The following is a 25,991-nucleotide window of genomic DNA, read 5'->3' as shown; positions in this document are numbered from 1 at the left end:
AAGTAATGACCATGAATATCACATTAAACATTTTTAGGAAGAATATCTCCTTAATAATTTCAAATCTATTTTAAATAGGAAGAATAGTGATTCCAGAGGTAATCCATCAATTTACTTCTCCAGTTTCCTAGTTCCCTTTACTGTGTATACTCTGTTTACTTTCTGCTTGCTGAGTTCACATTTCAGTTGGTTAAGAAACAAACTTTTGTCTGACTTTCAGAAGTTAGCAGTAGGTTGTGGAAAAATATTTGAGTCTCTTCTTTGAGACAGTATTTTGCAATGACTTGATGGATACATTGTCTCTGAACTTGAGCTAGCTCTCTGTTTAGTGGAAAGCTTGTGAAGGTGTAAAGCACCTGTTGTGGAAAATGCACTGAGCAGTATAGAAATGGTGGGTCATTTCCTGCCTTTCCTTTGTAGGGTGTGCTGTCCTGAGGAGTACATTTTCCTTTTCCTTCTAGCAGCATGTATGACTCTCAGATGTAAACTAAAATTGGGGGCTCTAAGGTAACAAATTGGGTCCTACCTCATAGGAAAACTTCTAGAAGGAATTACAGCCTCCTATCTCTTGAAGGAGTAGTCTATGGGAAACATTTAGTTTGCATGTACATATAGTCTACCAAGGGAGAAGCTGATTTTTAAAGAAATACCTTTTACTTATTTCATTCTTTTTTTGTAGTATATGCAGAGTGGTTTGCAAGTAGTAAACACTACTCAAACTACATCAAAGAAATTTCTAAATGCAATTTTATAAATTATAAGTCATTCTGTTAAACTCTGAAAGTAGAGGTACTAGATGGAAACAAAGGCTGAGAACTTGTATTATTCTGTATCCCTTCAAGTGTGATACCAATATTGCTTCCAGTTATATGTGATACAGCAGACATTGGGCCTGAGTTATCACATAATGGGTAAATAATTCTGGGTTTGAAATTTGGATTAATAGACATACAGGCTCATTGTTAAAATACAGTTAATAGATAAGAGTTTTTAATAATATTGAAGTGTTTAAAAATCAAATTGATATTCAACTAATTGTTGCATTAAAAAAATTGTAATTTCTAATCAAGTGAAAAGCAAAATACTGATGACATTTTCCTTCATCATTTGCTTCTTCCACTAGTCTGGTGCCCTAGCCTTTCCACATACAACTCCCACTTAATTCTGCCACAATTGTTTCATTTTCATCTATATTAAGTAGCAAAGTATTGTTTATGCTATTGCTCAAGACAGAGCCATCCATTGAGAACTTAACTGAAGTTTTCTTAAACATACCTTTTGTAATATACCAGGCTCTTGTGTATTGTGTTACTTTTTGTTTCTCCTGGTCAGCAGGCACTAACATAATGCATTGTCTTCATGCATTAACTTCACACAATGCACTAATATTTACCACTGGAATTCTTCATTTGGTATGTGTTATATTTGCAGCTATTGCAATTTGCTGGTAGTGTTCTGAAATTAGATACTGTTTATAAATATATTCTTGCATAATTGATTCACAGACCCCTTCCTTTTGTGGGTCATTGCTGTGGAATTATATGGCACAGCTTAGACTCCTCCAGTGCCTAATAGCTTCCAAGCTGTGAATGAGTTAATGGTTAGTTCACAGTAGATGCTGGCCTGGAAAGTAAAACTCTTTTCCATAAGCCTTTTTCTCATTTTTATATTTAATCTCTGGCTTTTTAGTATTCAAAGTGATTTTAAATTTTAGCTTTCTAGATGCATTTGGATATACTACTGTCCTTTTTGTTTGAACTACTCTGTATAGTGGAGAAAGTATTATTACACCCTAAGCACTTTGTAGTTCATCCAGTATTTGTGAATAAAAGGAGATGAGAAGCATAAATTTCTTGCTTCCCTCAAAGGTCTTCTGAAGTCTTAACCCAAAAGCTATGCTTCAATAGATTTAGTGCATTTTTATATCCTGCTAGTTTACGAATCACACACAGTTAGGAAGACATTAGCTTCCTTAGTAGTTAATCTGGTATCAAGTGAAGGGTGTTAGTTAAAAGCAGAAGAACACTCCATTCTGTAAATGCAGTGCTATGCTCCAGTGTCCACACCAGGCTTTGGCACAATGGTGTATTTATGGCAGAGATAAAGCAGAAGTAGAAGGTGCTGTGTGTTGTTAGATGCATCCTCAGCACACGGAGAGGGGAAAAATATTGAGTTTAGTTTTCTTTTTCTTTTCCCCCCAACAGCTGCATGTATGTGTGATTGTCAAAGGTTATAAACCAGAGCAGGTCAGTAAATAAACTAATTTAAGACAGCAAACAGTATATTCATAATCAGGGGTTATCTACATGGAATCATTCCAGAAATGGAATTTTGAAAGAGAAATTTTGAGTCATTTCCACACAGAATGTTTTTTTAGAGCCCTAAAAGCTAAACTACTGTCTTCCAAAATAGGGAATTTAATATGCTTATAGTAACCCAATGAAGAGAAGGCAAATAAAATTAATAACTTCTCCACATATCCCATGTACCTTTACATGAGGTAAGAGGTAGAAATCATAAACCTTGATAGTGCTTTACAAAGCAACTTCCCATTTACTTTATCTTTTAATTGTAGCCTACTAACTGCATATTTTTCATACCAGATAATGATACTGAGAATACTAAGACATAGAATAGGGAATATAGTATTCATTGTGTGAGTGGTAGTTCCAGCTTACGAACTTATTTCCAACTGCCAGTTGTGCGTTCTGTTTGACAAAATGAATCTCTATGAGTGGCTGTTAATACTTGCTCCCTTGTTATAAATCCATGTTCTGGATGGAATCCAAGGAATCATTCTTCCCCTTACAACTTTTCTTCCTGAGAAAACGTCCTGAAGTCATTAACGTAATACAGAACTTAGGAAACAGAGTTTTAAATATAGTTAGTGAGTGCCTATTGAAGATATTTTAAAGTGAAGCGTTCTTGAGTACAGCAACAGGGAAATTATTTTGTGGCCATTTGTCTCTTTGTATGTTTTCTCCAAAATGTCTGAAGACCAGATGTTCTTTCTGAGCAGGGTACCATTTATCCTTGGAAGTGGAGGCTTACATTTTTTTTACTCTCTCTTCAGCCTGCTTTGTTCCCATGTTCCCAAACCCTACTGGGATAGATGCAGGAACTAGAAACAGTAAATGAGACTCCCAACATGCCAACATATGCTTTTGTAATAAGAATATGTTTTAAAATAGTAACTGTTGTAGTCCTGTTCTGAAACTTGGTGCCAAGTTCTGTTTTTTAGAAAACTCACACACTGCCTAATAAAGCTGTGATATGACAGACTGAACTTGTGTAGAAAATCTCCATCAGGATACTTTAGGTCATTTTATAAATGACAGGGACCTCCATGAAATCAATTTGGGTTGTTGCTGTTGTTTGTTCCACAAAACCTTAATACATGTGACAGCTGTGGAATCCCTGGGAACATAGGTTGAATCTAGATACAGCATTGGATTTAATCTAAGTACAGTCAAAAAAATCCTTAGCAACCAGTTTCTAACTGCTTTTTAAAAAGCGTTGAAAAATAAGTTTTTCATCCATTTATTTACTGCTTTCATACTGATAGCAGTTTTGTTTTATACAAAACAGAAATAACATCTTTGACCTCTTTGGATAAGGCAGTTCTACTTTCAGGTTAGGGTATGTGAATGGAAATTGAAAGTCTATGTGGAAGGCTGCAAATAGAGAGAAAAGGCAGGGACAGGGGCTGTGGAGGAAGGACCTTTGAACTCCTAGCAAAGGTGAAGCACATTTAGTATATTTTAGGTATTGCCTTCATTTTCTATTATTCTATTCTAACATATGAAGTTGCATGTGATTAGCTATGTCAATAACATATTCTTTTGTTTCTAAAATTGTAGCAGCCTCATTTCAATATTTACGTACATTTTTTCCAGTGTTGGTTTGCTTTATGTAAAAAGCTTATGAAACTTACAAAATTTTTGTGTTACAGGGAGCCCAATACCATTTTCCTGTCCAGTTGTTAGTTTAGGGTATCTTACATGTGTACTTCAAAAATAACTGTTACAAAAGGGTGCCAAAGTTGTCAAGAGACTGTGGTTTGAAAATACTGGAGTAGAGCAGATGTATTTAGAGAAGAAATTTGGTCACTGCCTATGTGTAGTTAAGAAAGCTCATGCAATTGGAGTGTAGTGAGATGGGCTTTACTTGTATAATATGGTGTTAATGAAAAAAAATCACGTGTTTTGTATTAATAAAAGAATAAAAGACTGTTTTTTATAGGAGCTAATTGCTCTATTCTGCTAGTTAGAATTGGCTACCTAAAATGATATACTTCAAATATGAACAGAAACAGCAATACGGTTTTTATAATAAATTAAACTGTGATGTTTGTGAATATTTAGTATTTTCTCTGTACATGTAGCAACATGTGCTTATAAATATTTCCTGAAATACTATTTACCAATACTAAATAACAGTGGATCACATGCCTTTATTAATAAACTTTTTTCCTTCATTACTTCACAGAGCTTGCACATTTCACATGGAAAGCCGTAAAATATTACTGTTAATGAACCAGGCTAAGAATTGTCCTTTAGAAACACTTGGCATATTTGAGCTATAAAATAATTGATCCAGTCTATTTTCAAAAACATTTCATCATTCTGGATTGAAGCAAGCCAGAGGGTTTTCATCATTCCAAGAGGGAATTATATGGTTTAAGTGGGAAACTGAATACTGTAAGCTGGTTTCCAACATTAAGTGCGGCTTTCAGGATTGTGAGAACTGTATTTAGGAAGATTTAAATTTCTGCAGTACATCTTCACTGGTTTTAAACTTTGCTATCAAATGTTCCTGACATACATGTTAATTTCCCCCTCCTTATTGTAATTCCCAAATAGAATTAGTATGTTAATATTCACCACTGCATTGCATAGCAATCAGCTCATGTCTATAGGCTGAAATAGTATTAGATGTAGAAATAGTATTTAATACTAGATATTCATTTTTTTGCGTAGGAAATGAGTAGCATAATATTAGAAGCTAAATTCATCTTGAGTGAATCATTGTGGAGTTTTTGAAAGTCATAAAGCATGGAATTTGTCCACTTCCAGCTCCTCATTGAGATGCTCTGCCTGGCATCCAGTTTCAACAATCATTTATGAGACTTCTGTTTCCTCTGTAAAACTGAAGTTTGGGCAATGGATTCAGAAATCGGCTAGAGAGATGGGAATGAGTTTCAGAGATCCCATCAACCTTGTTTTCTTAGGAAGCCATTTTGGAAAAGTTGATGCCTTGAAAGCCACTGATTATAGCATTGAAAAAATATACACCTTTCTCTGTAATACAAGACTGGATTAATTGAACTTCAGTTCTCCAGATGCTATTAAGTTACAGCAGGTTAAAAAGTTAATGAAAAATCAGTGTTTCTATATTGTTTCTAGCTAACTTTTTTAACAGAAAGTTAATATTACAATATGCAATTCTTCCACATATCACTCAATAGTGGTAGTGTACAACCATAAAGCAGTTCATATGCAAGCTTTCATTTTTCAGGGCAATGGGTCTTTCAGGGTATGATTTTTGTAAAAATTCTTAGCCAGGATTTCAGTGTGGCTTAGCCATTATGTTCTACTTTGGATTTGTAGAATGAAAAGTTTGGGAATGTTTTCATTAAAACTTATGAAGAATATTTTTTGCCTCTGAGGCTAAACATGGGATCTTAAAATAAACTGGTAATTCTGATGAGAATAACTTTTGAAAGTAATATAAAATGACATGTTTGTTTATCACAAGAGCCAATGAGTGAAACATGATTTTTAGGACATGTTGTACTTGGTATTGGAAATAATTATTGTAATTAACTGTTTATGAGATTCCCTTATATGGAATGTTCACTGCATGGGTTACATCAAAATACAATTCATAAGGCTGGGGTGGGGAATCTATTTTGGCACATATGGTGAAATATCAGCTTCGGCAGCTGAAATATGTTTTTGTTAGATGTTTATCACATTTTCAGCTTTATTGCATGAAGGAGCTATGGTATCTTTTTCCCCCAGATACAAATATATGGGCTTATTGAACTTTTAAGACAACTTTAACATTATCTGCATACTGGAAATGAATGACATGATAAGTTAAGAGGTTATATGGGATTTGTATGTAAAGGATCTTGCATTTAAACTTCTTATAGGACGACGACCTGAGTGGAAAGTTAGAATTATTTTACAGGTTAGAGAGGTTGGGGTTTTAGTCATCTCTCAGCCAGACTTTTCTAAGTTTCCATCTGAAGTTAGTTGCTTAGAGTATCAGTAAATCACATTTAGTGAATAAAAAATGTTAATATGTAACAATATGGAGGCTTTATCATATTTGAAAGTTTTTTGGAATGCGAGAGAGTTTTCAATATGACTAATGCATTTAGTGACTTCATCTCTAAGTTCTTCCCATGTATACATACATGAACTGAAAAACTAAGAACCTGGAAAATTAAAATGCTAACAGAAGTACACACTATTTGCAGTTGGACTATCAAAAAAAATTGTTGGCAGTTGCAGAAGACTTGCTTTGAAGAATCTGTTTGGCGTCACATGAAACTGGAAAGCACTACATTAACAAGATGATTTGTGGGTAGGGAGGACAACACAAATGATAGTCTTGATTCTTGGATTACATTAAGATTGTGTGGAAGGAACTGCATACTCGTAAACCAAAGTAGAACTATGTAGTTTACATTTGAAATTATATGTCTATGCCATTGGAAGTTACTTTGGGTTATGTCCTTACATACCATTGGAAATTCTAAGAGTTCTCCCTTGTTACTTGGCTTTGTGAGCTGCTGATTTGTTAATAAGAAACTACCACTAAAATATCCCTTCTTCAGAGTTAAGCCCTGAATATTGAAATCACTAATCATATTGTTGCTGATAAGCTCTGTATGCTGTGGCATCATTAATTTTAAACTGAGAAATATTTGCATGAGTTTGTTGTAATACACTGTGATAATGAAATCTATTTCTGCTTAGTATGTTTTGTATTCCATATTATTTAAGAGTTGGTCACATACTGCAAAATTTCACAGTGTATGTTATGTGCCTTATATAATAAGTGTTTATATTATTATAAAATATATGTTACACCCATTAAAACATGGTATGTGTTTAACAACTGCATGACTTCATACATAATTTGGCATCATGAAACTGACTGTGTTGAGCTAGTATAGTCTTTTTGTCTGAAAGCACTTTAAAGGATTTTAGAACATACATAAATATGAAGATAAACTGTTAAAATATCGGTTTCCTGTAAATGTTCTAGTTGTGATTAATTTATAAAATCAGTGGAAAAATTTTCATTAAACAGTGGATTTGTTTCTGTTCAAGCATATTTATGGATCCTTAAAATTACATTATTGTGATACTGAATTAATATAAAAATCTAGCATTTATATTTCCACTACATAAAACAAGCAATTTTCAAGTTGCTCTCATCAGGAGAGATTAGCAGGATGAAGGAACTCCTCCCAAATTAGTTTCTTTTGTGTGCTTTCTCACTTGGAGCTCTTGAGTACAAATGATTGGAATTGTAGTTTCCAATTAGCTTTTGTGCCACAATATCCACATGAAAAGACTTGCATAGAATTTGTCTAGAAGTTTGTGGAATAATCTTTAGTGTATTTCTTGATTGTTTTATGTCACTATTAGCAAAATTGCCAAATTACTTTAACTTTTCCTCTGTTGTATTGAAATTTCCATTAAGTTGGGTTCCAACTGGGTGTAGTATGGCTAAATATTTTCTTAGTAATCTGTATCTGAAGTAAGAATATTTTGTAAGTTTTCTTTGTGGATTTGTTTATTTTTTTTCACCCCACAGGACATGGCCCTTGTTGCTCCTGAAGCACCTTCAGAACAAGCAAGAAGAGTTTTCCAGACATATGACCCTGAGGGTAAGGGCTGTACTTTGTTCTGAAATAAGATTTTTTTAAAAGAAATGTGCTCATTAAGAGAGGAATGAAACACCTAGTCCTTAAGAAATGTTCAGTACAGGAATTAATCTACAAGTAACTTTGAGCACCCTGGTCTGGAAGGTTGCCCTGACACAGCAGGCAGGTTAGAACTAGGTGATCTTTAAGGTCTCTTCTAACCCAAACCATTCCATAATTCTATGAAGAAATTATCTGAGAATTCTGCAGTAAGAGAAATTGTGCAATAGTAAGTAGAGTTTTTAAAATAGATGGTTTTTAACCTTGTTATGTTCTTTGTAATTAACATAAAGTTTAAATAAAATTTGTTTCTCCTATTTCAAATTTTCATAAAACAACTGATCTGATATGATTCAATCTTCATGAGATTTTGTTCTTGAATGTATGCAGCATACACAGAAAATTTTCTTATGTTTTAGAAAACAGAGAATGTCTAGCTTTCAGGTACTATTTTAACTAATCAAAAGGGGAAAAAGGTACAGTTATTATCCCAAGGTACCTAGTGGAGAACTCTTTGTAAAGATTGAATTCTTAGCAAGTATTAAGCTTCTAAGTGTATGAGTGATAAATGCAGTTTCTGTATTGCACTTTTTTTTTTTTTGAAGTGTGAGAGAAGCATTTGAAAGCTCCTTTCCTTCTAGAACCCCACCATTTGCTTGCAAATTTTATAGATAAAGATACGTTGTATTTGTATTTTTGAGTGAAATTTGTTCTCCTGGAAAGCATTTTGTTTCTTTTCCTCACAAGAAACTTTGCTACTTCTTCAGATAATGGGTTTATACCTGACACACTGCTAGAAGATGTAATGAAGGCTCTGGACCTTGTTTCAGATCCTGAATAGTAAGTATAATAAAATTTAAATACTGCGAAAGTATCAACTAATGATATTAATTATCATTTAAGGCTTTATTTTTTATTCAGTTTCCCTCATATATGTTATAATTTTGGGTTGGTTTTGGTTTTTCTTCCTAGTTTGGAATTTTTTTCCTAGTTTAGATTCTGGGCACAGAGTGTTATTTTGAAATGTTAAGCTTTAAATTAAATGGGAGGAATTAAAGTTGTCTCTAATTTTGATAGTGATAAGTAGAAACAAAAAAAACCCCTCACACCTACTGCATTACTATATATTGAGGAGATAGCTGGGATTGTATTTCTATATATTAATGTGGGTGAAATGGTACAACAGAAGAGCTGAACAGTCAAGGTATTCAGAGGCAAGTTTGGTTTACCACTGGATCTTTCTGCAGAGTTGGAAGCTGAAACTGCTTCAGTTACAGTTTGTTTCCAGCCCTCAGGACCTAGTAGTGTTTATAATTGCCTTTTATATTCAGAAATAACACATTGATTCCCAGGATTAGAGTTAAAACTCAAATGTTTTAGCTCTAATATGGGCAGACAAGACTAATACTAAGTGACAGCAGTTAACCTTCAGTGTCAAAACTTATCTTGTTTTGTGAATAATACTTAACCCAGAAAAGGAGAGCCAAGCACTTGTAGTTTTTTACTGTTCCAAAAGTTGCTCCTGCTCTCTTGTAAACAATTGGTCTAGTTTAGTTGGGTCAAAGCTGGAATGACTGTGGAGACTGCAAGTTTACTTACCATAGCCATCTGAAATTGAATTGAGCATATTTTCCATACTTTCAAAGGTTTACAGTGTAATGAAGTTTACTGAGCTCATGTTCGTATTATGACAATAAGTGGTGAAATCTGCAAAAAACTTTTTTTTAAAGGAGAGGGAAGAAAACAAGCCATCATTTAATAGGTCTGAGAAGATTTATTTTGCCTTTTTGTTCTGCTGTCTCAATAAATCTAGGGAAATCCTTTCTTCATTCAGTGCTTTTTCCATTTGGCTGTTTGTCTTTCAGGGCATTTGTGGCATAGCCCTGTTCTATTTTATTGTGCATAGCACATAAAATATAAATTGATGTATGAAGAGCCAGTCAAAAGACCTGTTGTGTTGAAAAAGCTATGATCAAACCATGGAATATGCAGTCTTAAATCATCTTCTCTTAAATAAATATAATGCCTAATGCTATTATCTTGAAAACCTCCTCTCATTGGGTTCTAGATGTTCTGTCTTCTTAGTGTGGAACACAAGTATAAATAACATATTTCAAACTCCATACAGGCTTTTTTGTTCGTGTTTTGTTTGTTCTTAAGGAAAATTAAATGCCTTGCCTCCAAATGTGGTATTTAAATGTGTGTTGTCTAATCCAAAGCTTTAAGTTTCTCAGAATGTATAAAGATCAGACCTGACTAAAATTTTAGAACTGTAGAGGGGAAAACTCTGTAGAGCAGATATGAATTAACAAGGTGACTTAGCCAGTACTGCATGCCATCACATGTGTTTTTAGTAAAATTTTCTAGTCTTTCAGTAAATGTATGTGAGAACCCACCTGTCTCATTTGTTTTGTCTGTTTCTAAAAACCATTTTGATGCCCTTTAGGGCACCATTTTGAGCACATCTCAATGTTAATGTTGGTTTAACTTGCTTAAACTGTTTTATCCTCTCTATTTGATCAGTAGTGGAGGCTTTTGTCCCCACACACTCTCAGCCATAACAGCACAAGGACCGTCAGCTCAACACTCGTAATCTCTTCAGTTCAGGTGCCAGGCTTTGTGCTGAGGAAACTGAAGCACAAGTACACACATATTCAGTAGCTCTGCTGTGGTACCAGTAACATTGAAAACTCTTAATGATTTGCTGAAGGAAAAAACCTCATTTGAAACATAGCACAGTCCAAGTTTATTAGATCTACCTTCCTGCTTAGCTGGTTGAATTTAGTACATTAGCCAGATTTAAAAACTTATGTGGTGCTGTATTTTTAAACAGTTCTTATATTTCTTTAGTGAGTATATACCTTGCTTTAATTTTATTATATAATTTTAAGTGCATTTTAAAAATTATCTGTTATGGTTCTGTTTGCAAACACAGTGTTTTGCAACTCTATTGCAGCATTTCAAGAATTTGGGCAGGTTTCAAACAGCCACTGAAATAGCCAAAATTTTGTACCAGTGAGAATGAGGAATAGAAGGATTGAAGTCCAGTATCTTGCAAATCCTCAGTCATGGTTTCACTTGAGTAGTGAATTTTTTTTAAATAATAAATGAGCATAGTTTATAGGATACCACATTCAGTGTTATGAATTTTAGAATTCTTCTTCCAAGGACCTTAACAGATCCACTCTCTTAAGATTTGCATAACACATCCTATGTGTGTGTTGAGGGAGAAACAGAAAGAATCCAAATAATTTACTACTAGTTCTGTGTTAGCACCAAGAAAGGAAGTTACTTAAAGATGAAGAAACAGAAGTGGTAGCCAAAAGGACAAAATGCTTTTGTGCAACAATCAAAAAGACCTTGGAACCTACACCTTCCGCCCACAGTCCCCAAGAAAAGAGACCTGGTGGGTGTTTAAAGGCCTAAGTAGTAAAAGAAGCATCTATGAGAAACTAGAAGTGCATCTTCTGAAAGAAAAACATAGCGGGTACATTAAAAAAAGGGAAGAAATCTGAATTTATGGAATGTTAAATGTAAATAAAGCAAACAAAAACTAATAGTATTCTTCTGAGCCCATCAGTGCCAAGAGGCTTGCAAGAGGTTTGTAGTTCTGATAGATGATTCCAAATGTTTTAAAAGTATTCAAAGTCAATTAAAAAATTGCAGTAAGATCTTTATATTCGGGATGGGAGCAGTTCTCATCACTGGAGAACATTACAGAGTGGTTCTGTACTTAAGCCTTTTAATGGGTGATCAGAGTAACTAAGATTCTGAAGTGTCAAAATAAGTAAAAAAACTCAACATCCTGGAGAAACATTAGAATGACATTGCTGAACTATTTTAGTGTACTGACCACTGAACTGCGCTGGTACCAAATAGTATAGGAATGAGAAAGGTGGCAAATGAACAACAGGACTTAGAAAAGGATTTTAAGGCCAGTCTAGAGAAAATTCACGTGAAATATTTCATGTGCAGACATGGAATAGGAAGGAACTTTTTTGTATTGTACGATTGTTGGTGATAAAAATGTGTTTGAGATGTTAAAAAAAAGAAAGTGTAAGAGCAGCAGCAGAAGTTACTAGAAGGTACGGGAACAGAGAAGTGTCAATAAAGTAAATGTAGATTGGTTGCTCAGGGGATAAAGCAATGCTGATTTCACATACACATTGTTGGTCTGTGAACTACATATTACTGGTCAGGAAACAGATTTTTAGATTTAAACTCATAGTGACAGACATAGGGAGAAGAATTCATAGGAGTTATTTCATGGAATAAATGCCCGATGCTTCACTCCATCTTGGACAATGAATATTGTAGAAAGGTATCAGGAAGGCAGTAAGGCTAATTAATGATACAGAATGCCATTAGTGCAAGGAAAAGCTAGGTTAGGACTGTTTGACCTGGAAAAGATAGACAACCATTAACACAGTAGATAAGTAGCGATTGTTAATTGGCTTCACACAGTACATCAAACTGAATCAGGTAACAGGTTCAAAACAGAGAAGACATTTATTCCCAGAATCCATAGTTTAATTCTAACTTTTTGAGTGGAGTTTATTAAGAGCCAGAAATATAGATGAGTTCAAAGCCAATTAGGCACATGCATGGAAAGAAAAATATATATCTTTGTGTTTTAGATACTGCCTGTCACTGAAGATGTCTTTGAGCAGCAGACTGCTGGAAGTGGGGAGGGTAAACTAAGGATGTGTGTTTGCCCTGTTCTCTATTGTAAGCATCCACTACTGACCAGTGTCAGGAACAGGATACTGGGCAAGACGCTCTGTTGGTTTGACCCAATGAGGACATTCTTGTGGACGGTACAACTTGTAACTCAAGCAGAGGGCTAGGTAGATGCAAATAGATACAGTCTGCTGCCTGTAGAAATACATTGCTTAAATAGATATATAGTCTTATAATTGACCTTAGTTTGCAGTGACCTGAAATTAGACTGTAGTCATGCAGTAAGGCTTCCAGATTAGTATTGTTAGTATTTCCATTGTTTGTTGGTTCTGGCTTCTTTGATGCCGAGTACGTGATATAAATAAGAAATGTATCTGTTCAATTTAATTTTATTTCAGCGTACTTAGATAATCTTGGAAGGTTTTCAAATCTTTGTTTAAAAACAGGTTGTTTGGCAGTGACAGAGCTGTATTTGAAAGATGACTGGTTTTTGTATCTTTAAAGAATGCTTACAAGACAGCAAAATGCCTTTTAGGCTGTAAACCTGGTTTTAGATTATATGAGTTTCAAATTATTTTACCAAATATGGTGGTCCTTCAGAATTATCACTTATTTAATTTAAAATAACAGATTACTTTTACTTAAAAATAACCATGTTTTGGCAACTTGCATGCCATTCTGGTGCAGTTGACACTTACAATTAAAAATAGAATAGTATTGCTATACTTGGCAGTCAGTACTGTGGTAGCACAGCATAACTTAGTCATGCAAGAATAAAAGTGTCATACTCATACTTTTATATTTAATGTTTTTATCTTAGTGTAAACCTCATGAAGACCAAATTAGACCCAGAAGGACTGGGCATCATACTACTGGGTCCCTTTCTGCAAGAATTTTTCCCTGAGCAGGTAATCAATATAGTTCTATTGCTGCAGAGCACTGTCTGTTCTGTTTGGCTTTGAGATTCATTAAAAACTTTCATGAGTATCATAAGAGAAATTTTTGATAAGTATTGCATTCATTCAACTCAGCTGATCAGCAGATAACTTCTGTATTCCACTGTAAATGGTACACTTCTGTTTCCAATAACATTCATGATTTTGTCAGCTTTACACAGTAAGAAAACTCCATTGTTCTAAATTTATCTTCAGGAAATATATAATAATTTTGTGTATGATGTTAAATTGTTTCCTTACTCAGAAAGTTCATCTGAGTTTGGTTTTTCTGAGAATAAATGACTGTACTGGTTTTATCAATAATTAAAAATGTTGCTTGCAAATGGGAAAAGGTCGCAAACAGGAGAAGGTTGCAAACATATTTAAAACTATTTTTATGTGCATTTCTTGATAATGTAAAAGTTTTTGACAATTGAACAAAAAAGTCATGATAGACTTAGGTTTAGCATATGTGGAAATTAGGCTTTTGGAAAATCATCTTCAAACTCTTAGTCCATTCCATACGTTCTTTAATACTGCACTACTACTGAGAGGCAGGTGTTAACCTAGCACTGCTGTCCTCTTTTCCCTTTGCCTTGGACCACATTTCCCTGCTCTCACTCTGCCTTCCTGCCACCAGAAGCCTCTTTAAAGAGATCTGTGGTAAACCAGAGCAGGGAGCTGGTCTGGATAAGAGCTCTCTTTGTAGGTGTGGGGGGGGGCTTTTTCCATGGGCATGCACATTCTTATATTGGCAAAAGAGAGCAGGTTTACCTGGGGATAGAAGGATAGGCTGGTGGAAGCAGGAGAAGGGCTTAGAAGTGCTTTTTAGCTTAATGTGTCACTGAAATTGTGTGGCTTAATTTTTACAGTCAAGGAAATGTGAAACTGATGGGTTTAAATGCCTTCAGCAAGATTCTTTTTTTGTTATGATTGTGCAGAGCTGGGTTATAGCATTGTGTACTATGAAACATGGTCAGTCAGAAGACGCTAGAATTGCACTGCCAAAGGTGGTAGGAACTAAATGTATCATTCAGAGGCTTTCATCATCTGTAGGAAAGAGGAGTTAGTGTTCATTTGTCTTTGGCCTTTTAGAGTAATATCTACATTGTATTTTTGCCAACTGTTTCTTCTTTCTTTTATTTGTTTATACAGAAGTGGAAATGTATGTACAATTGAATATAATTTATTCATTACTATTACATTTGCAAATCTGGAAGACTCCACTGCTTCATTTTAGGCCCCAGATGCTTAGAATGAAGTTCATTATGCCAAAGAACATCCTCCTTAATTGGCTGTGCCTAAACTATCTGGTACCATAGGCCATAGAGTGGTGGAAAAGACCCATTGTATGGGGCTGCTGCCTCTCTTGCCTGTCATAAGGGCATTATTGACTGAAGAAGGGAAAAACAAAGCATAGTGCAATCATGGGCAGAGCCCTGCCTTGGTCACCTTGGTGGAGGAACTCTGCCTCTGGTAAAGTTGGAGCCCCCAAGTCAGTGCTGTCTGTCAAGTGCTAATTTCCTGCTACATGTGATTCTCTCCAAGCAGTTTTGCCTGTCCTGTTAAAAATGCACTGGCTGTAGTAAAAAACATGGAATTGTTACTGCCTTGTGAGTCCTATTTGAACAATCAGCATGGATTGGAACTATGTTTTTTCAATCTGTCTGTACTCTGTGGATCGGGTAGCAGTAGCCCTTAACCATACTGACACCTTGCTCAGAATTCTTTCTGGAAGTGAAATTCTGCAGAAAGGAAGATTAATGTCTTTCTTTCAAATACGGTGAGAAAATAGCAGATACCAGTGATGGTTGGCATTGTTGATGTTAATATTTGAACATTGAGCTGTGGCTCGGGAAACCCAGATTTGATTCCTTTGCTAAGAATATTCAAACCCCTATTCTTACACTCCTAGAAAGTACTCAGCTCCACCTCAAAAACTGGAAAGAATCTCAGTTTTCCTTCTGAAACCCTTTGTTTTTTTGGAAACAATAACTGCACAAAATTCTTAACTTCCATGAGACATGAACTAGGAAACAGCATTTTTTCCCTTCTGGATGGGAAACTTCCTCAGGGAAATGAATGTGTCCTCTTTCTTTCCAGGAAGGCTTAATTTTATTTATTTCTGTGAAGCAACTTCTGTAAGCAGAGTTACTTATCTTCCCTTTCACCACCCTCCCTCCACTGAATAGCCTGGATGTCTGTGAGAGACACATAGAGAGATAGAGTTTGTGAATCATTCAAGAGAAGAAAAATTAATGAGGGTTTTTGTAATCTGATGGATGTCTTGTAACCTGGGCAGATTTATTCTCGTTCCATCCTTTACTTCCATGTGCTCAAAAAAAGGGATAAGTTTCTGTTTGTAGCCTGGTCCAGTAGGCATAAAAGAGCTGATACTATACCTGACATGTGTTTCCTGTTTCAGTGAAATCCAAAGCTTTTAGTCCTCATAGGAGTACAGCATTTAAACACCTAGAATGTTAAAGATCACCTAGAGCCAGTACCTTTGCTGTTGGACCTTGGCAGAACTGGTGTCTTCAAAGGAAGTGAAGTATATGGGAGTATTACCCTTTTAGCTCTCAGATGGAGGGCCAGAGTTTGGATCTGGTCCTTAGTAAAAAACTTCATGGCATCCAAACTGTCATGAATAAACATGCATGCAACTACTGAATAAGGTGTTTGACATTAAAAATTGGGATGGATTCTCCATGGTCAGTGCTGAAGTTGTAGTTCAAAGTGTCCAAGTAAACGCAGAAAATCTTGACTTGCTCTTGGGAACATTACTCATTAATTTACTGACATTTGGTTGTTTATTTCTGATAAGAAAGGTAAAGTGAAGATTTTGTCACCTAAAAGAAATGGTACTTTTTAACGGTTTTCTTGAGTCTTCCTGGTGGAATACATTTGTCTAGTTATAAAGAGTAGAGAATCAAGGCACAATGGATGTCACGTGAAATTAACTGTCTTTTTTCTATTAGGACTCCAGGGTTTCAGAGTCATTCACTGTTTACCATTACAATGGACTGAAGCAATCTAATTATAATGAAAAGGTAAGTTTACAATTAACCCCTAATAACTGTCACTAAGCAAAACTGAATATACTTACAGGCAAAATACTCTAATTTGAAATAGACTTTTTACAAAACTATTATTTTGATGATTTTCTTCCAAAATTATATATTTGGAATTGGAACCTTCTTTGTGCTCCTAATCATATTTGAGCTACTATACTGGATTGCTTGGCCAGACCACATCTCTGAAACTCTGCATTTTGAAAAGAGCACTTCTCACACCTACCTGTCATAAGAGGGGTATGAACTGTAAGGGACAGTGGAGATGTAACATACACAAAGTGCAACTTCTGGAAGTAATTCTATATCTGAGTTAGGTTGTTTAGAATTTTTTTGTGATTTTTTTTTAGTAGTCCAGGCTTGCATCAAAAAAATCAGTTGTTTTTTTTTTTTTTGAACCATTTACTGAGAAAACAAAGATGACCTGTTTCATTTTCAGTGTTCTTGAAAAAGAGGTATACCAGACACAATATGACTGATTCTAACTTCGTGAAGGAGAATTTAGAGTAAGAGACTGTAAGGCATTAGGAGACATAAGGAACAAGAATGACTTAAGTAAGACTTCTTCTGGAAAATATACCTACTCAGTCTTTGGAATAGCTTGTGGTTAAGTCCTTAAAATTACCTGTGTGAAATCTGCAGCTGCTCCATACCTCAGAATGTAAGCAGAAGCATTCAAAGATTAGGGTTTTTCTATTTCATACTTCCATTTCATTAAAACAAGAAGTATGTAAAACTTAACAGATTTAATGTGTATCATAACAAATCCTCTCCTGACCTGGTGAAAGTAATCATCTTATCTTTCAGTTTTTGAACAGGCTGACAGAGTTGGGTTTATTTTGACAGGTCATGTATGTAGAAGGCACAGCAGTTGTCATGGGCTTTGAAGAACCAATGCTGCAGACCGACGACACTCCCGTGAAGCGCTGCTTGCAGACCAAATGGCCGTACATAGAACTGCTCTGGACCACAGATCGATCTCCTTCCCTAAACTGATGTGTTGTCCATGAACAACATCCAGCTGTCAGATCCTCCAGTGGGGATACAGAATTGGAATTTGCTTGGGGAGTGGTATACTTTGACTGTGTGAAGTTATACACTGGTATCATTGAGGAATTGTAAATAATGATTACAAACACTTTTTCAGTGTTAATTGGAATATTTAATTTTTTAATCAGATTGATTTCTATTATAATAGTTTGTCTTTTTTGGCCACTGTAGTACTGTTAATGTGAGTTATCCAAAAAAAAAAAAAAGAAGCCTACTTATAAAGTCTTATCATTATTTTGCCATCTCATGAAGATTTGAAAAATTCTGATATTGCAGAATCTGCATATTAGATGTCAGATCTTTAAAACATGAAACATATTCAGCTTTCTCAGAATCATATAGGCATGTTTTATTATTTAAATTATATTAGCTTACATTACAGTACCATAATGTGTGGACTAGACTGGCCTTTGCACTGGATATGTTTTAATGAGTTTAAATTTTCTGCAGTTTTTCCTAAAATCTAATTTTACCTAAAGAGCTTGCACAATGTGACATAAATATACATTTTTAGGAATAAGTATAATTCATAAATACTCTTTCTTGGCAGTTGTATATTACTGTGGCTTAGTTATTGGGCATGTTAAAAGTGAACAGAAAATCTGAGGAAAAATAGATATATTAATATTTATTTGAATTTATATAAAAGAAATGTAAAAAACGCAGAAAGAATTTCTTGTTCTATAATCTAAACTATTCAAAACTTACAATATTGCCAAATACCTCTTCTTAATTTGTCCAAACAGCAGTGTAAGCCAGCATTACTGTATGTGTTAAGTGCATGAGAACATCTGTTACTACATTATTATATTCCTTTATTTATTATCAACTTCTTAGCCCTAAAATAAAATCTTTTCCTTGAATCATATATTGCTTAAATTTTGGTTTATTTGGACTTACTTGCTGCTTCTCTGAGATGATGAAAAGGGACCACAGATTTAGAAATGTCAGCTTTCAAGTTGAACGCATCCTGGGTGGGGAAAAGCTCATGCTAAAAGGTAATTTCGTAGCTTCTGGAATTACCATGACCATTCCTTACTGCAGACTGACAGCAGAGTATCTTAGTATTAAGAGAGTGTTTTTGTTAGTTTTCTTTTTCTGAAAAAAAACAATTCCTTTGCAGATAATGATTTGAAAGGGTTCCTTAATTTGTCTTAGGACTCACTTTACTTAAAACACAAGTATTCTGTCTTGCAGTGTGGGTTTGACATTAAACTTGTGCAACAGTGGTATTACTGCTGAAAAATACAGATAAATTAAGAGAATCTGCTTGTCAAGTGTGGAACTTCTCAACAAGCTTGATAGGTATTTGTTTTAGCTGGTTTTGCACATTTAAGATAAATGTCTTTAGACTTCCACTGATACCTTGGGAAAATTCACTTTTCTTGCTTTTTCTCTTGAATTCTGGTGTCTGTCCTTGGCTTGTACAATAGTATCTCACACCAGATTTTGCACTGAATCATAGCTTGAATCTGTTAGAATATGCTTTTTTTTTTTTTTAGCCCACTCTCATAAAATTGATGTTGTGTCTCACAGGAAAAAAAAAAAAGGTACTAGACACCCAGCTGATGTGAGATCTGTCTTTAAGCATTAGTCTGGATTAAAACTTCTGCTGTACTCTAGGGACTTTTAGCTGATGATGGTGCGATATAAGAAACCTTATTCCTGTATCCTTTTTCCTTCCTACTGCCTAGTTGTTAAAGGCCTGGATTCTGGTTTACTTCACTTATTTTTGGATTACAGAGGCTAACAGTGCTTTTATGGCATTTAGACAGCTCATCTGAGAGCCTCAACCAAGTGAACCTTTCTGGCCTTTCTTCCATGATGAGCAAGATGGGAGAGGTTCTACCTTTATGGAAATTCACTTTTTGTCCCCTAAAAGAATGTGGTTATTTAGATGTCAGAAAATGCAGGACATTAATGTTTGCTACATTGGTTTGCTTTCATAGAAAAAAATGTCTAGAAGCCTGTATACAGGTTGTTCTGCTCTAAGTGCTGCCTATGCATGTACATATATATTGCAGTTTGCGAACTGAGGCCTAGTCAATAAAATCAGAGCAATCTGTAGGATTAAATACATGCTGTAACCAGAGCAGATTGGTAATGCTGACTGCAAGAAAGCATGTGAGCTAAATATGCAATTAAATGACATTTTGATTCATACTCTAGGGGTTTTTACATACTGCAGAGTTGTTCAATTTTAATTGCTAAGGAAAGGTCAGTATCTTCTGGGAGACAACTACTGTCCTAGCTGACAACATGGTGCAGTTAGCATGATGTTGCACAGTTGGTCTGGAAAACGGGCTTTTCCTTCCAATGTCTCAAAACCCTTTGAGACAGAAAATTATTCAGATACATGATGGTGTCTTTTTGCTCTAAATTCACTTTTATAAAAAAAAGGTGTGGGAGGGAGGAGGCTCCTGGGGTCAACTGCTGGGTAAATAGTAAAAGAAATTATTCCCATTTCAGTGTATACTCAGGTTCACAGTCAGCTCCAAATAAGTTATCTAAGTAAATAATGGAAAGACTGCTTCTAGTGCTTCATGTTAGCCCAGATGAGTTATATATGAAGGCTAACAAATACATATTTGCTTTGTTGAAGTCTGAACTGCTAAAGGTAAGCAGCCAGTACAAACCCAAATGTAAATATCCTTATTAGAATCCACACAAAAGGCCCTTTAAAGCAGTGAATCTCTTAAGTACATGCTAGGCATTTTGGGTTTTGGATACTTCTGTTGAAATTTTGTTCCTTCAGACAGTTACAATTTATGCTTATCTGGTTATCTCCATATGCTTTCTCTTATCTCTTCAGTTCTTGTGTGGATGAGTTTAGGTCAAAGAAGCCCAAGATGGTCCTTGATGGAGCAGGCAAGTGTGGGAGTCAACATCCATTGGGGGAGAGGAATGGCTGTCTACACATCAGTTTCCAAGCAGAAACAAGAACCTCCCTTAGTGCAATCCACTAATTTGCTGTGATGAGTGTCTGCAGTGAGGCTGTGGACAGCTACTCTGGATGCTCCTGCTTGCAAGCAAGGCTGCTCAGCACAAAACATCCAGCATGTTCTGGAGAGCACCTTCAGCTTCCCGTGGCTGTGCCAGCTCTGTGCTGCAGCTCTGCTGCTGGCAGTAGCCAGAGGTGCAGTGGGAACACTGCATCCACAGCTTCCTCTGCAAAATCCCATCCTCTGGGGTCTCACACACAGTCTCTGCTTTCACCAGCATGGTGTATTGGCTCATTAGACTCCACTGTACATTGATTTTGTGTGATTACACTAGTCAATACCTATAATTAATGAAAAATCAGTATTTCCAGGAGATCTCTTGAAAATAAACTGATTTTTCTGTAGACTATATTCTTTGATTGATAGATGATTTAATCTGCTCAATCTGAAATTAGCTTTAATGCTTTTCATGTAGGAGTTCTAAGATTTTTAACTTGGACAATGTTCACAAAGGTAAGGTTCAAAGAGGAATGCTGAACATCTTTTGTTAGCATGTCATCCTGGATTCAGATCCCACAAACTCAGTCTCTGTAATGCATGGTCACATCCTCATTTTATCCTCTTGTGGCACAATAGTCAATACAAAATACTCTCCATGTAGTTGCTCCAGCTACAGTTCAGGAGAAGGCTTCTGGCCTACAGAAACAAAACTAGGAAACAATTGAAAGGAAAGTAAGTTTTCCTGTGGGAATTGGACATTTCAGTTTCTGTACTTCCATATTTTGAAAAGGTTTAACAGTAAAATTATCACTAAGTTTGATAAGATTTATGTTAAAAGTCCATATGATTCTTGGAAGTACTTGTTCCTCTGCTAGCAGGTTCATTACTAAGTAATAGCATAAATAACATTAAAACTCTGTTAATGGAACCTCCCACAGAATATTAATATTTATGTTTTACCTCAGCTAAGCTTTCCATAGAAGATTGAACTCATCTGTTTTTAAGATTGGAAACACCATAATGACATACTAATATCACCAACTGCACATAATGTTAGCTGTAGAAATTCACACCATTAATCTCACATTTTTCTTCATAAATTAAGTAATCCCACATTTTACCTTCCATTTATTCTGTAAGTTAGATAATGATTTTTATCTATATTTAGAATCTTGGCTAAATGTTCTTACAAAAGCTCTCTGTCCTGGCTGCAGGTGTGGTTCTAGAGCCCATTAAGACTTTTTAGTTAGATGTTCAAAGGAGTTAACATATCAGACCACAGGTATGCTAAAATGCAAGCTTCAGTCCACCAGCAACTGGGGAGCTGCTTACCTCTTAAGTGTGCACTTTATAAACAGTCTAACAATTCTAAAGTCTGAGGAAAGCAAGATGTGAGATAAGCTGCTAGTGATCAGAACAAGTCCAGCTTGTTTAGGGAAACACTGCAAATTGTTAGCAACATAAATTATTTTTATATCTTTGAATTGGTTTGGAATATTCTGCATGTGTCCCTATAGGGAGAGAAAAAAAAAAAAAGGAAAAGTATAAGGGGCGGGGGTGCTGCACCATGGTCACTCTTTGGTGGTAAAAGGCTCTTGAAAGAGAGTTCCTTCTTTTCATGTTGCCCTGCCTTCCGACAGGTTTAAGTACTGATAGCCATTTGAAGCACTTTTTTACTTTGTAAAATTTAGTTCAAAACAACCAGGTTAGGTGGCATGTATTTCTAACTGAAAGGCAGGTACAAGGGGAGTACATGAACACTGCCTGTGTTCTGGCTTATGCCTCTTCAGCTTCACTTGTGTGAACACTCACCTATCTCCAGCTGTGCTGATTACTGAATTTTAACTCTTTTGGATGGATCAGTACAAGATAGCTACAGCATCAGAATGTGCTGCCTTCTCACTTCTGAGTGCCAGTGCTCTGGACTGCAGTCTGAGCAGTTCTCCAAGCCCCAGAAACTACATTTGTGACACTTGGAACTGATTGCTATGCTAAAATGGAGCATTATTATCATCATCATCATTTAGCATAAATGGCAACACAACTTCTAGATGCCTTCAATTGCCTTAAAACTGCATAACTTTTAAGAGTTAATCCTAAAGTGATTCAGAAGTGCCTCACTTCTGAATTTATTACTGGTGCTTAGATCTCTAAGAGATACTTGTACAATGCAAAATAATAAAATAATGTCAATGGTGATGTTTCACTATTTAGCAAATAAATTTGACATAGATATAAGGCAAGCAGAATTAAGGGGTATTATAAGCCTGTGGGGACAACTAAGGGTCACACAGTTAATGCTGGAAATAAACACGGTTCTATTTTTGTGAAAAGGAATGTCAGTCTTATCTGAATAATCTTGCCATAAAGCACTTAAAATAAAACAAACACAAAAGTAACCAGAACCTCACAACAAAACAAACTGCTCTCAGCTGCTTTCATAGGTAGATCTAATGTAGCACGTTTATAAATAGGTTCTCCGTTCTTTTGATCTTTCTCTGATTTTGTTTTGGACGTATTTGCGTTATAAGTGCTGAAGACCAATTATTTTTCCTTGTTACAGAGCTGATTACATGGAAAATAATTTTCATGGAATAATTTCCATTACATGAAAAATAAAATGTTTCTCCTTTTCTTCCTACCTCTGCGTTGGCCAGAAAAAAGTATCAATAATTCTGTCCCCTCAATATGTGGGTGTGATGCCACACTTAGGAAGGGAAAGGAGCATTTCAGGCAGTCAGATTTTTCTATACGTGCTTAACAAAACCAGTTAAAACTCTGTTGTGGAGCTTGCAGGGGTAGAACAGTTCAAGACAGGAGTTATAAAGCTCCATCCTTTTCATTTCTTTTACGAAGAAATTACTAGAGGCGCTTTCCAAAAGCACAGTTCCATTTATGTGCTACGTTCAATTGGTTATTTCTGTGGGAAAAGCGGCGCGACACCTGTGCCTGCATGGAGCTTTTAGCTAAGGGCTCTCTGCGCCAACGCGAGGTGCCCCCTCCAGCTCATTAAAGCTTGAGCCAGGAGCTCAAGGGAAACTCTGAGAGCGACAGAGGGATGGCATCTTCTAACGCGTTCTGAGCTCTGCCCGGCTCTGCAACTTTCCTCTGCTTAGAAGGGTTTTTGCGTTGCTGGGGTTCTTTGGTTTCTATTTAATAATGGTCACGCCGAGCAACCAAATAACAATCTGATGGAGGTTTACATTTTTTCAATGCACTTCAGTTTGCTAAAAGAGATTTTCAAGTACCAAGCTCTTCAGTTCAAACCCTTGAAAATGACGGAAGTCGAGAGAAATTCGACTCGAAACCACCAGCCCACACTCCGACATCTCCCCCCGTGAGCACGACCGCCCCACGGCAGCCATCGGTAGCTGCTGGGTAGTCACGGGCCGTCCTGCTGAGCCGGGGTTACCGCACACCGAGCGGCGGAGCGGCCCTGCCCCGGCGGCGGGCCGCCAGGGGGCGCCCGAGCGCGCCTCCCCCGGGGGCCGGCGGGGCCGAGCGGGGCCGAGCCTCCCGCGCCGCCCCCCGCCCGCGCCCGGCGGCAGCCGGACCGCACCTCTCCGGACTGCACCTCTCCGGACCGCACCGCACCGCACCGCACCTCTCCGGACCGCACCGCACCTCTCCGCCCCGCTCCGGACCGCACGGCGGCCGCACAACCGCGCTCCGCTCCGCTGCGCCAGCGGGAGCCGGCCGCGGAGGCGGCGAGGATGCTGCCCCTCAGCCGCGGGCGGCCGCGCCGCTGGCAGCGACCGCTGCTCCTCCTGTCAGCGCTCCTCTGGGCGCCGGCGCTGCTGGCTTTTAACCTGGATGAGGAGAAGCTGACGGTGTACAGCGGACCCCCGGGCAGCTACTTCGGGTACTCTGTGGACTTCTACATCCCCGACCCCAGCACGTGAGTGCCGCCGCCGGGGGTGGCGGGCCCGGGCCGCCCCCGGGCCCGGGGAGCGCTTTGGGAAGGCGGCGGGCGAACGGCGGCGTCGCGCCCGCGGGGTGACAGCGCCCATCGCTCGCCTGTGCCGATCGCCCCGGTGACCTCCCGGTGTGTTTCGCAGGGTCAGCGTCCTGGTGGGAGCTCCCAAAGCCAACACCACACAGCCAGATATCGTGGAAGGAGGAGCGGTGTATTACTGCGCCTGGCCCGCCGCCCGGTGCAGGCAGATCCCCTTCGACAACACCAGTAAGTGCCGGCTGTCCCGCACCGCCGCGCCCGGGTCCCCCTCGGCTCCTCCGCCATCCCTGTACTTGGGTCGCTTTGATCCGAGAATCTGCTCTGGGATAGAAATCCCGCTCCTGGGACTCTGAATGCATGTGCTCTTGCTGGGAAGGGTTTAATGGTCCCTAGAGAAATAGCAGGATTGTGACCTCCAGGATCAGTAATTCATCTTAATAACTGCCTTCTTCTTCTTTTTCTTTAATGAAACGTATTTGTGGCAGATTCCTGATTTTGAAAATGCTTTTGCATGCTCAGAAGGCAAAGCCACAAAAGCCTTGTCTCACACTTTCCTGAAGCATGGAAATAACAGAGTTTCTAGTCTTTCCTGTTATTTTCAACGAGGGGATTTCTGGCTGTTCAGATGGATGAAGTGCCGCGTGTGTCATGCTTATTTAATTCTATTCAGAAAGCAAGAATTTTGTTTCAGAATACTGAAGCTAGATGCAAACCGATTTAGGCACAATGTGGATAGATTATATCCACTTTCAAAATCCCAAGACAGATGTTTCTTATTTAATTAGAGGGAACACACGTTTTAAACAATTCAAGCTGTTTATGCTTTCTGTTGTCTCTTTATAGGTCTTGAAAATAATTTAAACCTAGTGTTTGCAGAGGCTTTAAAACTGATTCCTTTATTTAGGCAGACTTAAGCAGTTTGACCACTAAGCAAAAGTTATTATTCTTTAGGTTATATTTAATCTTAATATTTGTCTTTTATTGAAATGGGAACACAATACAATTTTTTTTTATTATTCATTATTTATTTTTTTTTGAAAGCAGAAGTTAAATTAGAAGAGCTCACTTAACTGTAGCAAATAAGCAGTGCAGTTCTTTACTCCTCCCAACTCCAGCCACCCACATCTTATTACTGTGTTAGTGTCTAGGAATGACTGATCAGGAAGACTGTCCCATCATGCTGAGCATTCTTCAAAACAGAGTGATAGTTCATGTAAGCATATATGGCTCCTGGGGCAGGTAAACCTATGTACAGCATCTGGTTACATATATATAAATGGAAATTTTCAAGTTTGAATAGAAAACTTACATACCAAATGAAAATTCCATCACATTTTTGAAGGGGAGTTTTGAAAAATTTATGAAAATCTAGTGATGAAACCTAGAAGGACATTTGAGTTTCCTGTGGGAAAC

General features: G+C 37.1%; 2 protein-coding genes across 5 annotated transcripts in view; both read left to right on the top strand.

The window, feature by feature from the left end:
* Positions 1-18,549, top strand: part of MINDY3 (MINDY lysine 48 deubiquitinase 3) — a 48,037-nt gene extending 29,488 nt beyond the window's left edge. For both annotated transcript variants that reach the window (XM_086858891.1, XM_086858902.1), the window contains 5 exons: positions 7,837-7,909; positions 8,713-8,785; positions 13,446-13,533; positions 16,539-16,610; positions 17,478-18,549. In XM_086858891.1, the coding sequence (XP_086715017.1) occupies positions 7,837-7,909; positions 8,713-8,785; positions 13,446-13,533; positions 16,539-16,610; positions 17,478-17,627 (456 nt within the window). In that variant the 3' untranslated portion in view covers positions 17,628-18,549. The remainder of the gene's footprint in view (positions 1-7,836; positions 7,910-8,712; positions 8,786-13,445; positions 13,534-16,538; positions 16,611-17,477) is intronic.
* A 5,570-nt stretch (positions 18,550-24,119) lies between these two features.
* ITGA8 (integrin subunit alpha 8) overlaps positions 24,120-25,991 on the top strand; it is a 112,330-nt gene continuing 110,458 nt past the window's right edge. For all 3 annotated transcript variants that reach the window (XM_086858877.1, XM_086858863.1, XM_086858870.1), the window contains exons 1-2: positions 24,120-24,521; positions 24,682-24,806. In XM_086858877.1, the coding sequence (XP_086715003.1) occupies positions 24,337-24,521; positions 24,682-24,806 (310 nt within the window). In that variant the 5' untranslated portion in view covers positions 24,120-24,336. The remainder of the gene's footprint in view (positions 24,522-24,681; positions 24,807-25,991) is intronic.

Source organism: Cyanistes caeruleus, chromosome 1, assembly GCF_971803275.1.
Source record: "Cyanistes caeruleus chromosome 1, bCyaCae1.hap1.1, whole genome shotgun sequence".
NCBI lineage: Eukaryota > Metazoa > Chordata > Aves > Passeriformes > Paridae > Cyanistes > Cyanistes caeruleus.
The sequence above is the reverse complement of the archived record's forward strand: the minus strand, read 5'-3'. Positions and strand labels throughout refer to the sequence as shown.